At 44.9% G+C, this 15979-nt stretch overlaps 1 protein-coding gene across 1 annotated transcript; it reads right to left on the bottom strand.

The window, feature by feature from the left end:
• Window positions 1–1205: 1205 nt before the first annotated feature.
• On the bottom strand, window positions 1206–15226 carry LOC115390913 (LITAF domain-containing protein-like). Its single transcript, XM_030094959.1, has 5 exons — window positions 15154–15226; window positions 12862–12958; window positions 12664–12717; window positions 12444–12594; window positions 1206–2369 (listed from the first exon to the last, which is right to left on the bottom strand). The coding sequence occupies exons 2-5, from the start codon at window positions 12947–12949 to the stop codon at window positions 2264–2266; spliced, it is 399 nt and encodes a 132-aa protein (XP_029950819.1). The 5' UTR covers window positions 12950–12958; window positions 15154–15226; the 3' UTR covers window positions 1206–2263.
• Between the last annotated feature and the right edge of the window lie 753 nt (window positions 15227–15979).

Below are 15979 nucleotides of genomic sequence, written 5' to 3'. Positions count from 1 at the left end.
ACTGGTCATGAACTGTGCGTGAACTAGTCGTGAACAGTGCGGGAACCTGCCGGTTCGTGACTCCAGATTGGCACACCTTGCCACGACAACATCGTGGCTAAAAGTCGTGCAAGTGTAAACCTAGCTTTAGGTAATAGCCATTTTTACTGTTATTGCCCTGTCCACACTAAAGGTAACTTTAAAGATGTGTGCAGCCACACCCGGACCCGGTGTCAAGGAGGGGCGTGAGGGGGCATCGCCCCCTCACTCAGACTCCTCCGCCCCCTCAGTCAAAGTACAGTATTTCATGAAAAAAAAAGTTTTCAGTATATTATGTGCTTAAAAAAACAGCAAACTCCGCTGGCTTGGTCAAATCAATATAAAGTGTTGTGCTATTCAAAATTCAAAAAAAGAGGAGACTCCAGCTCTGCTAAAGGTGAGAGCTGCTTATTTTATCATTTGTTTTGTTACCATTTGTGCTTTTTAGCAATGTGGTTAATGATCACGTTGGATCAGCGCTGCCGATCTGTGGATACTGTTTTTTAGTTGCTCCATTTAATTCTATTAAATTACATTTTTTCCACCTATGCGCCGACTCGGACCAACTCGGCCCTGGAAGTCAGACGCCCGTGCGACGTGACAGCCGAGGCCCAGCCATAGTGCCTCTCTGCTGGGGAGAGGAGCTCCGCGAAGTTCCCATCCGAGCTAATTGTGGCTAAGTTAGTGAAAACTGTCAGTTCGACAGCTGAGCTGACCCACCTGAAGATGGTAGATGAGCTGACTTTATGATGACACTGGCGATGGATGAAAAAATATAGCCGAAATGAGCAACTTTGCAGAGATTATGTCCCGCGCTGAAGCTCCCTTGCCGTGGCCCCCGCCAAGTGCAGCTAAATCGGTTGGATCGAAATAACTTCTGAAGGACTCCGTGCTGCACAATCTTTGTCTGAGTGAGTATTTGAGCATGCACACACCTAGAAATAAGGTCCAGATGTCAAAAAACCGAAGTTGCCCTTTAAGTGACTCTACAGCTCCTCTGTACTGACACAATAGCTAAAATCAGAAAAGACTGTAAGGTGTTTTTTTCATTAGGGATCAGTGACATTAGTTTCTTACAGGCCTTTGTGCATCCTGTTCAAGACTTTACTTTCATATATGAAGTTGTCATCAGCTGTCAAAAACACCAAAAAAGTGTACTGTCATGTTATGAGGCAAGACATGGGTGGAGGTCCTCATTAAACTGCCTTTTATTTAAGCTGTAACACAAAGCACAACAACAGCAATGCATTGCACTGGACTCGACTAGTAAACTCCCTTAGCTGTGTCACAGTGCCATCTCGTGGTCACGGTCCCTAACTATGCACAATTAACACAACTAACACAATTTATAGACAATAAACAATGTCACAACATTGAGCACAGAACAGGTCACAAAACAAAAAGGTGTGTGTGTGTGTGTGTGTGTGTGTGGGGTGGGGGGGGTAGCTTCATTCAAAAAGTTTGATTTATCACAAAAATAGAGGTGGACACATCTTTCATGCTTAATTCTAAACAGTGACCCAAAAAGTGATGCAATTCTGTTTACTGAGAAGAAATACAATGCTTAATTGTTTTGGTTATTGTGTATTTCTTTCTTCATCTTACTTTTACTGAATACAGTAATTAGTAAATCTTATTAATCATCATAAAAGTGGTGCATATGATTTCTGTTCAATTGTAAATATAAAATTCGGTATGACACCTTGATTGCATTTTCCACTATTGCACTATTGCACTATTGTTTTTGTTGTTTATTCTCATTTTATTCTCTAAAGTAGAAAAATATAACTTCTCAGTGCAACTGCCAAGGGTTTAAGAGAAAAACCCAATGACAAGCTGATCAATTGATTGAATCTTTGAAGCAAACATGACATTCATATTTATAAAATATTTTCATTTTTGACATTTTCACAAACATATCTAAAATTAAAAAACACACAAGATACATCTCAAGTTGTTATGACATACAACATTTATGTCTGAAATATCACATTTCTATTAGGTCACATTCTTATGTTCTTATATTCATCTACTGATATGCTGGAACATTATATTAATTATAGAAAATATACGTGTATGTTGGCATATGAATTGGTTAAAGTCCAGATAATGAAGTTCACTCTTATGTCACATAAGGTAGTGTAGCTAAGTATATAGACAATGCAGTAATACAGGAATAACCACATGACACAGGAGTGCTGCCTTCAAGATGATGTGATCTGAAGGTTTTACAATGCAGTTCTGCTCACAAGCGTTTGTATCTGTAAATGACGTTGTTACAGATGGGGCAGTAGTGTTCCACGTCTTTGCAAGAATTCACGCAGAAGGGGATCAAGCAGCAAGGCCAGATGCTGTTGGTAGAGCATGGAAAAAAAAAAAGTTAAAACCATTAAACATGATGTGTGTAGGTAAACTCAATTTTATCCATCTGCATTAAATTTTATTTAACTGAATATTATACTCTCAGGTTTAAATCACATAAAACCACAGCAAGTAAACTTCTGTTTTGATGGGTTATTTCTTTGTTGAAAGCCAGCGTCTTTGTCCAACAATCCATCCATCCATCTTCCACCGCTTAGCTGGGACCGGGTCGCGGGGGCAGCAGTCTAAGCAGATGCCCAGACTATCCCCTGTCCCCAGACACCTCCAGCTCTTTGAGTCGGATCCCAAGGCGTTCACAGGCCTGCTGAGAGGCAAAGTCTCTCCAGTGTGTCCTGGGTCTTCCCCAGAACCTCCCCCAGGGCCTCCTGTTGGTGGAATATGCCTGAATACCTCCCCAGGGAGGAGTCCAGGAGGCATCCTAAAGATCTGAGGTGCCCAAGCCACCTCAGCTGGCTCCTCTCGATGTGGCGGAGTAGCGGCTCTACTTCGAGCTCCTCCCTTGGTGACTGAGCTCCTCACCCTATGACTAAGGGAGTGCTCAGCCACCCCACAGAGGAAGCTCATTTCAGTTGCTTGTATCCAGGAACTTGTCCTTTCGGTCATGAACCAAAGCTCATGACCATAGGTGAGGGTGGGGACGTAGATTGACTGGTAAATCAGAAGCTTCGCCTTTCGGGTCAGCTCCTTCTTTACCACAACAGACCGATACATTGACCACATCACTGCAGACGCTGCACCGATCCACCTGTCAATCTCACGCTCCATCTGTCCCCAAGTCGTGACCAAGACCCCAAGATACTTAAACTCCTCCACTTGGGCCAAAGTCTTCTGGTCGAGGACTATGGCCATGGATTTGGAGGTGCTGATCCTCATTGCTGTCGCTTCACACTCGGCTGCGAATCGCAGCAGGACAACATCTGCAAAAAGCAAATATGAAATCCTGTGGCTACCAAACCCGACTCCCTCTGGCCCCTGGCTGTACCTAGAAATTCTGTCCATAAGGATTATGAACAGAACCAGTGACAAAGGGCAGCCCTGCTGGAGTCCTACATGCACCAGGAACAGTCCGACTTACTGCCGGCAATGGGGACCATCTGTATGACTCTGGTCATACAGAGACTGGATAACCCTGAACAAGGAGCCCTGGACTCCGTACTCCCGGGGCACCCCCCACAAGATACCACGACTGACAAAGGTCGAGCGCCTTCTCCGAATCCACAAAACACTGGTCGGGTGAACTCCCACGAACACTTGAACACCCTATGGAGGGTATAGAGCTGGTCCAGTGTTTAGTGGCCAGGACGAAAACCACATTGTTCCTCCTGGATCAGAGGTTTGACTGTCAGTCGAATCCTCTTCTCAAGTGCTCTGAAATAGACTTTCCGGGGAGGCTGAGGAGTGTGATCCCCCTATAGTTGGAGCACATCTTCCCTTTTTTAAAAAGGGGAACCACCATCCCAGTCTGCCAATCCAGAAGCACTGTCCCCGACCGCCAAGCGGTGTTGCAGAAACGTGTTAACCAAGACAGCCTCTGCGCATCCAGAGAATTAAGGTAGTCAGAGTAAATCTCATCCACTCTTGGTGCCTTGCCACCGAGGAGCTAAAAAACCACCTCGGTGACTTCAGTTTGGGTGATGGATGAGTCCACCTCTGAGACCTCAGCCTATGCTTCCTCCATGAAAGACGTCGTGACGGGATTGAGGAGATAGTCGAGGTATTCCTTCCACCGTCCTATATTATCTCCAGTTGAGGTCAGCAGCTCCCCACCTCGACTGTAAACAGTGTTAGGAGAGACCTGCTTTCCCCTCCTGAGGCGCTGGACGGTTTGCCAGAATTTCTTGGAGGCTGACTGGTAGTCCTCCTTTATGGCCTCCCCAAGATCCTCCCAGACCCGAGTTTTTGCCTCCACAACCATTTGGACTGCAGTTCACTTGGCCTACCAGCACCTGTCAGCTGCTTCTGGAGTCCCACAAGCCAACAACACTTGACAGGACTCATTCTTCAGCTTGACGGCAACCCTTACTTTCTGGTGTCCACAACTGGGTTCAGGAGTTGCCACCATGACAAGCACCGGAGAGCTCGCAACCACAGCTCTAGGCAGCTGCATCGAAAATGGAGGTGGAAAACATGGTCCACTCGGGCTCAACGTCCTCTGCCCACGTGGGCGTTGAAGTCCCCCAGTAGAACAATGGAGTCCCCAGATGGAGCACTGTCCAGCACCCCTCCCAGGGACTCCCAGAAGGCTGGGTACTCTGCACCTCTGTTCGGTCCGTAAGCCGAGACAACAGTGAGGCACCTATCTCCAACCTGGAGGTGCAGAGATGCGACCCTCTCGTTCACTGGGGTGAACTCCAACATATAGCAGCTGTTGGCTATAAGCAAACCCACAGCAGTGCGCAACCTTCCACCGCGGGCGACGCCACCCAATCCACATTGCACCCTAGTATACCCATAGTGCACCCATAGTTCCCTCGGTGGGTGGTGGGTCCGCCGAAGGGTGGGCCCACGCCGCACCTTTGGACTGAGTCCGGCCGGACCTCATGGGCAAATGCCCGGCCACCAGGCACCTGCTTCCGAGCCCCAACCCCAGGCCTGGCTTCAGGGTGGGGCCAGGACTGTGCCATAAAGGGCGACATCACAGTCCCAGATTTAAACTTCTTCATAGGGGCTGTTGCCCTGCCCTTAATCTGGCTCATCACCCAGGACCTGTTTTCCATGGGAGACCCGACAAGGGGCATAAAGCCCCGGACAACATAGCTCCTGGGATCACACAGGCACTGAAACTCTCCCACCACTTTAAGGTCGCAGGTCCCAGGGGAGAGCAGCTGGATGAATAGGCTATTTCTTTGTATAAGTCTGCATCTTGTCCAACAATCATCATACTGTTGAATCGGTTGTGGTTTGTTCCAAAAATAAAAAATAAAATAAAATAACATTCAACAGTATTTTTTCAAATGGTGACAGTTTGGGTTATGCATTTGTGGGATGAGCAACTGAGCAGAAGATGTGGGTTGCATGTGACCAAGAGTTTACAGAAGCAAGCTTATGTTTGATAGCCTCGTAAACCAACCCTGCCCACTTCGCATCCACATTTGGATTTTGGAGCTTGGGTGGCTCGTCCCACAATCCAAATGTAGAGTGGGTGGGGCTTGTCATATATGCAGATGTATGTGCTGTTTGAATTTACCCTTGACGCATTTGAGAGGAGCGCACGTCTCTATAGACCTATATCTAGAGTTCTATATATATATGTCTATGCTGTAAGCCGGAGCTACGGAAGCCTGCTGTGTTTTTTGTGACGGCCGATGCTGATGCATGTTTTTTGTGGATGCCTGCTTGGAAATAAACATCTTGTTTCGCTCCCAGAACGCCTCTGGAACTACTTCAAACATATTACATGGTGTCAGAAGTAAAAACGCTGGATTTACCTGCAAAGTAAGGAGTCAAGATGGCGAAGTTTAACCCGCCTTCGAACTTTTCATTCGACAAACCAAGTGAGTGGCCGGAATGGCGTCAGCGCTTCATGCGGTACAGAACGGCTACGAAGCTGGACAAAGAAGATGGCGCCGTCCAAGTGAGTTGTCTAATCTACTCAATGGGAAATGAGTCTGAAAATATTTTCTGCTCCTTTGTCTTCACTTCTGCTGCACAGCAAGATGACTTTGATGTGGTTTTGGGCAAATATGACGAATATTTTGTTCCAAGAAGAAATGTGATACACGAACGTGCGTGTTTCCATCAACGTGTACAGAGGCCCGGTGAGAAGGCAGAAACTTTCATCAGGGCATTGTATGACCTCTCTGAGCATTGTGAATTTGGTGCAAGCAGGGAAGAAAATATCCGCGATCGCATTGTTGTGGGGGTGCTGGATAAAGATGTCTCTCGCAAATTGCAGCTGACCAAAGACCTCACATTAGCGCTGACTATTGAGACAGTCAGGCAGGCTGAAGAAGTGATGGCTCAGATCAGCATTCAAGGCGGAGCAGCCGGGGCGTCAGGCTCAGTCCAAGAGGTAGCACAGAAGCAAGGCAGACACACCAATCGTTCCCTGAAGTCAAAAGGAGGAAATAAGTGGCAAGGTCAATGTGGACGATGTGGAAAAAAGAGGCCCAATGAAAATGAAACCTGCCCAGCCAAAAAGTCAACGTGCAACAAATGCGCAAAAGTTGGACATTGGGGCTCAGTGTGCAGAAGCAAAAAGTCAGTGAGAGAAGTGGTCGCAGAACCACCAGAGCAGCAGCAGTCACAGCCATATTTCCTGGGCGCTGTAACGAAAGCAGAGCCAACAGCAGAACAATGGGTTGTTGAGTTGCTAGTGGGATCCAAACCAGTTGATTTCAAGATTGACACTAGTGCTGATGTGACCGTCATCAGCGAGGCGACCTACCATTCGCTCACTCCAAACGCACCACTCGAGCCTGCACACATTCCACTAGTGGGGCCTGGAGGCAAGCTAAAGTGCATTGGTGCATTGAGAGTACTGTCACACACAAAAGCAGAACTCTACCCCTCACAGCCTACATTGTCAGCGGACCAACTGTGAACAATCTTCTTGGTCGAGAGACATCTGTGCAATTAAATCTGGTCCGAAGAGTGGACGAAACAGTGCGGAAAGTTGCACAGACAAGCACAGGCGCATACGGCGATCATGGGACGTTGGACACAGACCCTGTTAAAATACAACTGAAAAGTGATGCCCAACCATATGCCGTGTATGCAGCACGTCGTGTTCCTCTTCCAATGCTGCCCAAAGTAAAGGAGGAGTTAGAGAGGATGGAGCAAAATGGCGTCATCGAGAAGGTCACACAACCGACAGAGTGGTGCGCACCAATGGTTCCTGTGCTGAAGAAAGCGACAGGAAAAGCACGCATCTGTGTGGATTTCAAGAGACTGAATGAAGCCGTCAAGAGGGAACACTACATCTTACCTATGACTGACGAGATTACTGCAAAGCTCAGCGGTGCCACACTCTTCACCTCCCTGGATGCAGCTAGTGGATTTTTCCAGATTCCTCTCCACCCTGATAGCTGTAAGCTGACTACTTTCATTACGCCGTTTGGCAGATTCCAATTCAAGAGACTGCTGTTCGGAATCACAAGCGCACCCGAAATTTTCCAAAGGAAGATGATTGAAACACTTCAAGGTTTGGAAGGAGTGGAAGTCTTCATGGATGACATTCTCGTGCACGGTGCTACCGAAGCAGAGCATGACAGCCGGCTGGAAAAAGTGATGCAGCGCATTGAGGCTGCTGGCCTGAAACTCAACCGTGAGAAGTGCCTGTTCAAGCAGAAAGAGCTGCGGTTTCTCAGACATCTCATTGACCAGTCGGGAGTTCGGCCAGACCCAGATAAAGTGGAAGCCATCCAGCAGCTTGCAGCACCCACAGATGTGCATGATCTGAAGAGAGTTTTGGGGATGGTAAACTATCTCGGTAAATATGTCCCCAACCTCGCAACTGTGGGAGAGCTGCTGTATGAACTCCTGAGACAGAAGAACATGTGGACGTGGGGTGACGCACAACAAGCTGCATTTGATCGCATAAAACAACTGTTCACAACTGCACCAGTGCTCGCATTCTATGATGTCACAAAACCCACTGCAGTGTCGGCTGATGCAAGCAGCTATGGGTTGGGTGGTGTGCTGCTGCAGCTACATGGTGAACAATGGAAACCTGTAGCGTATTGTTCCAGGCGGCTCACTGAGGCAAAAACCCGCTATGCTCAAATAGAGAAGGAGCAGCTCGCTGGTGTGTGGGCATGCGAGAGATTTGATCGATACCTCGTCGGCCTGAAGCAGTTCAAACTAGTGACTGACCATAAACCGCTTGTGCCTCTCATCAACAGCCGCAGCTTGGACAATGTCCCCATCCGGTGTCAGCGTCTTCTCATGAGGCTCATGAGATTCAATGCAGTGGCTGAGTACGCTCCAGGGAAGACCCTGCTGGTGGCAGACACGCTGTCCCAAAGCCCTCTGACCAACTCTCCCAATGTGAGTGAAACAGATAGCGAAGTCGCTCATTATGTGGAAAGTGTGTTAAGCGCTATTCCAGCGTCCACAAGCAAAATGGATGAAATCAGACAAGCAACAGCTCAAGATGCAGAAATGCTGTCAGTGAAGCAGCTGATTAAGAATGGATGGCCAGATCATTCCCAGAGTGTGCCTTCTGACGCCAGGGCATATTTCCAGGTCAGAGCAGAACTGTCTGAATACAGTGGACTCATCCTGAAGGGGAGCAGGATAGTAGTTCCAAAATCACTGAGAGCGAAGATTTTACACAAAATCCATGAAAGTCACCAGGGACTTGTAAAGTGTAGGGAGCGAGCACAGTCTTCGGTGTGGTGGCCTGGGACCACTACAGAGATAAACAATCTGGTGATGTCCTGTGAGTCATGCTGTGAAACGAGGAGAACCCAGCAAAGAGAACCACTCATCCCTACACCACTGCCTGAGCGTCCCTGGAAGAGAGTCGCAATGGATCTCTGTGAGCATAACCAACACACTTACCTGGTTCTTTCAGACTACTATTCCAGGTTCCTCGAAATCCTGGATCTTCCCTCCACGACCAGCAGTAAAGTCATCCAGAAGATCAAAGGGGTCTTTGCACGCTATGGCATCCCGGATGAGGTCGTTAGTGATAATGGGCCGCAGTTCTCAAGTGCAGAGTTCAAGGACTTTGCAAAACAATTTGACTTCAAGCACTGCACATCCAGTCCTCATCACCCACAGGGAAACGGCCATGCGGAGCGAGCGGTGCAGACCGCGAAGAAAATTCTGAAGCAAGATGATCCACTAATGGCTTTAATGTGCTACAGATCCACACCTTGCTCCAGCACAGGTTACAGTACTGCGGAACTGTTAATGGGGAGGAAGATTCGCACTACGCTTCCTGTTTTGGAGAAAACTCTTCTTCCAAAGTGGCCAAACAGGGCTGTGGTCAAGAACAAAGACAGCAAAGAAAAGATCAAGCATGCCTACTACTTCAATCGTCGCCACGGAGCGAGGGCACTGCCTGTCTTGCAGCCAGGAGATGCTGTACTTTCCAAGCTGGATCACGAGAAGTCATGGTCACTGCCAGCGACGGTTCAGCGCGACGGTTCAACGCCAAGATCCATCATCATCACAACATCGCAAGGCACAGAGCTGAGACGTAACCGCCGCCATCTTCAGCCTGCGCCATTTCAACGCCCCACCTTGTCAACATCTGAGGACAACAGAGCAGCACAGTCACATCCTTCTGTATCCGTGACTGATACTGTTCCTGTCAACCAGAGTGTGACTTCACCTGCGACACTTGCACCCAGTCAGACTGTGACCAGGTAAATGGTAAATGGTCTACACTTATATAGCGCTTTTACACTGCATTGACAGAGCCCAAAGCGCTTTACACTGCATTAACACATTCACCCATTCACACTCACATTCACACACCAGTGGAGGCGGCTGCCATGCAAGGCGCTCAGTCCACCCACTGGGGGCAATTTAGGGTTCAGTGTCTTGCCCAAGGACACTTCGACATGCAGACAGGGGGAGACAGGAATCGAACTAACAACCTCCTGATTGCAAGACAACTGTTCTCCCCACTGAACCACAGCCGCCCCTGGGCGCGTCTGCAAGGTCTGGGCGCGTCTGCAAGCCGGTCCACAGGATGGACCTGTAGACAATCATGTCTACCTCATGGCCTTTGGGGGGGTGTTCAACACACATGAAAAAAAAAAAAAAAAAAGGGGGAAGGTGTGTGTAAAAAAAAAAAAAAAAAAAAAGACAAAAGAAATACATTTGTATGTTCACTCAAGTTTTGTGAAGTGATTTAATTTGTGAAGTTTTACCAGCTAAAATAAGCTAATTGTGCATTTATGCATGCTTTCAGTTCTTCTTTATTCCTCAATATTACATTGCATTTGGTGTAGCTTAAAAGTGTAGATTCTTCAATTAGTGCTTATTTAGGAAGTCTAAATAACACTTCAGAAGGAGGGAGATGTCGTATATGCAGATGTATGTGCTGTTTGAATTTACCCTTGACGCAGTTGAGAGGAGCACACGTCTCTATAGACCTATATCTAGAGTTCTATATATATAGGTCTATGCTGTAAGCCGGAGCGATGGAAGCCTGCTGTGTTTTTTGTGACGGCCGATGCTGATGCATGTTTTCTGTGGATGCCTGCTTGGAAATAAACATCTTGTTTCGCTCCCAGAACGCCTCTGGAACTACTTCAAACATATTACAGGGCTGGCTTAGGAGGCTATATATTTGGATGTTTGCAGGTTCAAATCACCTCTGGCAGGTCTCCTCTGTGGCTCCTGACCCACTGCTCTGAATATAGGGATTAGGATAGATTGAATACAGAGTAGGAATTTCCTCAGTGGAATCAAAGAAATATGTTTTCCTTCTTTCTAAATCTACATAAATTTTGTCAGTTGTTTCAAATCCGTCTAACTAGTATTGATTCAAGCTGTGAGTTTCTGCTGCCTGCCTGGGCAGTCTGTCATTTGAGCCACAACCACACTTTGAATTTTCCTGAATATCTACAAATTCAGTTGCACAGCAGTGTTGACCTCCATGAGGAGAAGGTATACCGTGGTGACTAAACAATGTTCTTCATCACACTGCAGAAGCTCCTGCTCATCAAATTTGTGAAGTGCTAAAGTTCCAATGATTCACCAATCAAGAGTCAACAGCAAAGAAAAGTCAGATATCATCGGCAAAGAGGATAGTCTCCCATGGGTGCAACACAAATTCAATGCTCATCCCTGACCTGCTTATCTTATACAAACCTGGCATCATTTGAAGGGGAAATGGTGATAATTTTCATCAGGTTGAGGGTTTGTTTTTTTTTTACATGTTTTAAAGACATTGATTTTCCAATGAGAATATTATTTTTTCTTTACAGGTGTGTGACGAGATCTCATGACATGATATCTCATGAGATTAAATCATGATGATATTCCTCATTTCAGTTAAAAGCTTTCTGGTGGGCACAGAACAGAGGTCTATCAAATTGGGAGTTATCCAAACTTTTATTTGTGACCTGTGGGGGGTACAGGAATGCACCTTTGTTTCAAGTCATCTGCCAGAAACAAGTTGCACTGTTAAAAATAAATATTTAATTTTATTTGTGGAAAGAAGTTCATGCTCATGCTTAGGCTATGGATGCATGTAAATTGTAAAACATTTCAAAATGCACCTGTGTTGTTTTGTGACTGCTAAATAAAATAGCCTGTTTGTCCAGTCATATATAGGGCTCGAAAGGCTGCGTCCCACTGCAGTGCATTGTGGACCGCGGCAGCCATTTAAGTGACTTGTGGTGCTTATTTACATCTTGAGCTTCTGTGCATTGTACCATGAGAGATGCATTTAGGTCCTAAACATTTAGGAGATCCATATGATCCATATAAACACCTTCATTATATTATCATCCATCATGAACCAACTATTGTGTCTCATCTCGTCTTTTGAGCTGAGTGTATTGTCACACCCCTGTTTTATGAATGAACTGAGATTTACTATTTGCTATCAACACAGGCATTTCATTTATTTCAGCTGAGAGCAGCTGGGTTTCACAAACACTCTGAAGTTCATATGAAGCTGAATTTTGTTTGCACATACATTATTTGTATTTCACTCCTAAATGTCCCTGGATTGTGGGTTGCAGTGTTTTAAAGCGATACTTCAGCATTTTGGCATATTGGCCCATTTAGCGCAATTCCTTAGTCATTTCGAACAGCATACTTACTTTTTTGTGAGGGCGAGCTATTGTTTATTCAGAGGTGAGTCGTGTCCACCAACGTGTCCACCAAAGTGTTTTGGGGTTGTTGGATTGTGTATTTGATGAGTTTGACAAGGGGGAACAAAAATACCATCCACTTCAATTGTGTCCGTCCCGAAAACCTTCCCCGACTCACCTCTGAATAAACAATAGCTCACCCTCACAAAAAAAAGTAAGTATGCTGTTCGAAATGACTAAGGAATTGCGCTAAATGGGCCAATATGCCACAATGTTGAAGTATCGCTTTAATGGTTGTGTGTGATGATGGCTTCTACTCACAGGAAGATTCCGAGTGTGCCGCAGATCACCCATGTGAGAAGACCGTTTGTGTGTTCAGTTCGAGTGATAATGTTATTGTGGCAATAAGGACAAGCCATATGTCCAGGAACGTCTTCCAACTGGTTTGGGTTCACCACCACCACCTGGGTCACTGTGAGCACCAGAAAACAAATTTAACAAAAGTTTGATTGTGAAGAAAAACACTAAGAAAGATGCTTACCAGGTTGAACTGTCACTGGTTGTTGTGCATTGTATTGGTAAGCAGGCTGTTGAGCTGCACAAAAGAGAGAAATACTTCAGTCACTTCAACTAATGTGGCATCTTTAAGTGCAGAAATTAGAACAATGCAGGTTTGTAGCAAAAGAGGAGCATAAGCGGGTAAAATGACTCAGATTAAAACACAGTGATTGATTCCTACCAGGTTGAACTGCAGGTGCAATTCCCATAGGAGGGCCAGGGTAAGGTGGTGCTGGAATTTGGGGAGGGGGTCCTTGTCCTTTCTCCATGATAGTTGTCTAAAGGATTGGTAGGCAAACAAAAATAAGAACTCACAAAAGTAGACTCTGTAACTCAAAAGTATTTATCACAGAGCACATGTCAAACTTGACTGGAATTTGAAATGTGATCTACGAGTCTTGAGAGCCAACATCCTGCATGTTTTAGGTCTCTCCCCAGTTGCATGAGAGCTCATTACTGGGCTTTTTTCCAAGCTGGAGGAGGAACAACATGAGATTGAGGTGTGCTGAAGCAGAGAAACATGCAAAACATGTAGAACTCCAGCCCTTGAGGAATGCAGTTTGACACCCGTCGTTGATGTTCTGAATGAAGCGATGACCACGTCAGAGTCCTTTTGCAAAAATGTATGGTCATTGGTCAAATATACAATCGTATGGTATGATGCTCATCCTAACTCCTCTTCAAAAAAACAAATCTCTCCAGCTCTGCATCCTAACCTCCATCATGACTTTCTCCATCCGCCTACAGAATTTTAATTTAAAGACAAAGAAGGCATAAATCAGATGTTTTTTCATATGCAAAGTTCACATACTGAAGCGGCCGCTGTAGAGTGAGAGAGCCCGCCACTAAGCACAGAGACCAGTCTCAACCCGCTGGCATCTGGCCCATTTTTACAATTTTGTTATGACTGTGGGGGTCAGTGGGATGGCTGACTCCTCAGGAGGGGGCTGTGTAGCAGCCGCTATCGAATGAGGGGGCGGGGGCAGTGCAAAGGACGTTGGGAAGTACTGACTTTGTTTATGTGTTGAGTTAGTTACACCCTGTGTCCAGGTGAGGTGGCTGGTGAGCACACCCCTTGGAGAGAGACATATGTGTGTGGTTCAAAATAAATACAACCTGAGCAATACAATCTGCCTTTTTGTCACTGTGAACACTGATGGTGTTACAATACGTAGTATTGGTACATACATGCTGGAATGGCCAAACCATTGTCCTAATACTCTTGGGCGTGGTTTTATTGTTTTGATCCTGTTTGTTGAGTATAAAGATAAACCAGTCATTCTGCTTTTAGAGCCTGCGACCTTCCTCCTCCACACTGTCCTCCACATTGTTATTCCTTTCTTCAAAATGACCTGTCTGTAAAAGTGGTTAGTGCTGTAAACCAAGTCATGGAGTTTCTATGAAACTTGTTTTGATTGTTTATTGACTTTGATATGTATTCATGAATTCCCATATCAGCTGAGGAACTGGAGCTGACTCTGGGAGAAAGCAGATTATTCCTGTACAAGGCTACCAGTCCATCACAGGTAAAATCCAGACAGACAGACAATCACACACATTGACTGACAGGAAATGCAGAGAGCCACCAGTTGACCTTGCTCAAATGCTTCAGAATGAGGAAGAAAACCTTCTTGAGAACAGTAAGTGCACTGCAGAACAATACATGATTTCATAGGTGGGGAGACACACCAAGTTGGCAATGCTGAGTGTGGTATGACGTCCTTGTTTACCAATCAGGAGTATCAGACTTGTTTGTCTCTCGTGACCTCTGCAGATATCATTGACCATATGTTTGACACTAGTTTGACAAGATGTGTCCTTGTCTGGATGTTTTCTTCAGCACCACAGAGTCATTTTCCAGTCATCACAAAACATAGAAAGCAGGTGGAGATCCATACACTAAGAAACAGGTGACCAAAAAAAAAAAAAAAAAAAAAAAAAAAAGGGGCATAAAAAAGTTTAAACCGTCCATCTCACCCTGCAGTCAAAAACAAATTTCCTCTCAAGCATGCCTGTGTTCATTTTACGCAATTTCTTTTGAGACTGCTCGTCACAGCTGATGTCATTACAGTATTATTATTGCTTTAACTGCCTATTCATCACAGTCATTATGCACAAGAGGAAACACCCAAAGGCTTCACCAAAGAAAGAAGTACAGGCCACTGACAGGCTCGTCTTTGTTAAAGTTGGAGCTGTTTTTTTCCCATATAATTGTTTAAAGAAATTATTTAACTGAGCAGACATATTTCAGTAATACTTAATTTGATGATCTTTTAAAATAAAAAAAAAAATAGAAGGTTGTCTTGATTTTCATGTTTTATTCAATTCGACAAATAAATTATATTTTCTTAAAAAAAAATAGGGCTTACATGCTGTTGATGTCAGTAAAGAAAAAAAAATGTTTAAAAAAGAATAATCTCTTTGCTCTTTTAAAAGAAGCATTCGTAGATTTTAAAAGACTTTTCCTGCTTACCTTGCCTTGAAGGTGTTGTCACAGCCTGGAACTGCTCTGTTCAGAGGAATTTGTGGAACTGAGGTGAAGCAACACACGTTACTGGCCTGTTTGAGAAAGGAGGTGGGGCAGAGTATTGAAACCTTTGTGAAGAGTCACCTTGTGTTTGTTACTGTCATCTTGTTTTTGCTGCACAAACATCATTAGTTTTTTTGTTCACTTGAAAAGGAAAAAAACCCCAAAGGACCCCAATGTAAAAAAAATGATAAAATGAAGCTTTTAATCAAAAGTTTTTTGAATCCCCAAGACTGGGGAAGGCCGTGTTGTGCCCTTCCTTCTTCAACACACTTCAGATGCTCCAATTTGTTTAATTCATGAAGCGTTAACTTTCCATGGGTTTTATTTCTTTTGTTTCAGTGATCCACGAAACAAGAGTCAACAGAAAAGAAAAACATCATCGGCAAAAAAGATAATTTCCCGTTAGTGCAACAAAAATTCAACAGTCATTTTGCACATGGATCTTGCACCATTCAAAGGAAAATAGTTTTACTAATAGTACTTTGCAGCAGGTTGAGATTTATAGAGACGAAGCGTAACAAACAGATTCCTTTAATTTTTGTACTTAGTTCAGTCAGTGAAGTTTATTTATATAGCACCTTTCACAGACAAAAAATCTACAAAGTGCTTCACAGCATAAATAAATAAGACAACAATTAAATACACATAGACAAATAAACACTAAAAATGAGATCGAAACAGGCCCAAAAAACTCAGCAAATGCTTGAGAGAACAATAAGGTTTTAAGTTGTGTCTTAAAAGTGTCAACAGACACAACTGAGCAGAGAGA

This window comes from Salarias fasciatus, chromosome 6 (genome assembly GCF_902148845.1).
Source record: "Salarias fasciatus chromosome 6, fSalaFa1.1, whole genome shotgun sequence".
NCBI lineage: Eukaryota > Metazoa > Chordata > Actinopteri > Blenniiformes > Blenniidae > Salarias > Salarias fasciatus.
This window is presented reverse-complemented; position numbering and strand designations above follow the sequence as displayed.

Excerpts from the sequence above, each read along its gene's own strand:
- LOC115390913 (XM_030094959.1), bottom strand. The coding sequence starts at position 12,949 with ATGGAGAAAGGACAAGGACCCCCTCCCCAAATTCCAGCACCACCTTAC. Across the intron at positions 12,595-12,663 it reads ACCAGTGACAGTTCAACCTG|TGACCCAGGTGGTGGTGGTG; the intron begins GTAAGCATCTTT and ends TGGTGCTCACAG. Across the intron at positions 2,370-12,443 it reads GGCACACTCGGAATCTTCCT|CATCTGGCCTTGCTGCTTGA; the intron begins GTGAGTAGAAGC and ends CTCTACCAACAG.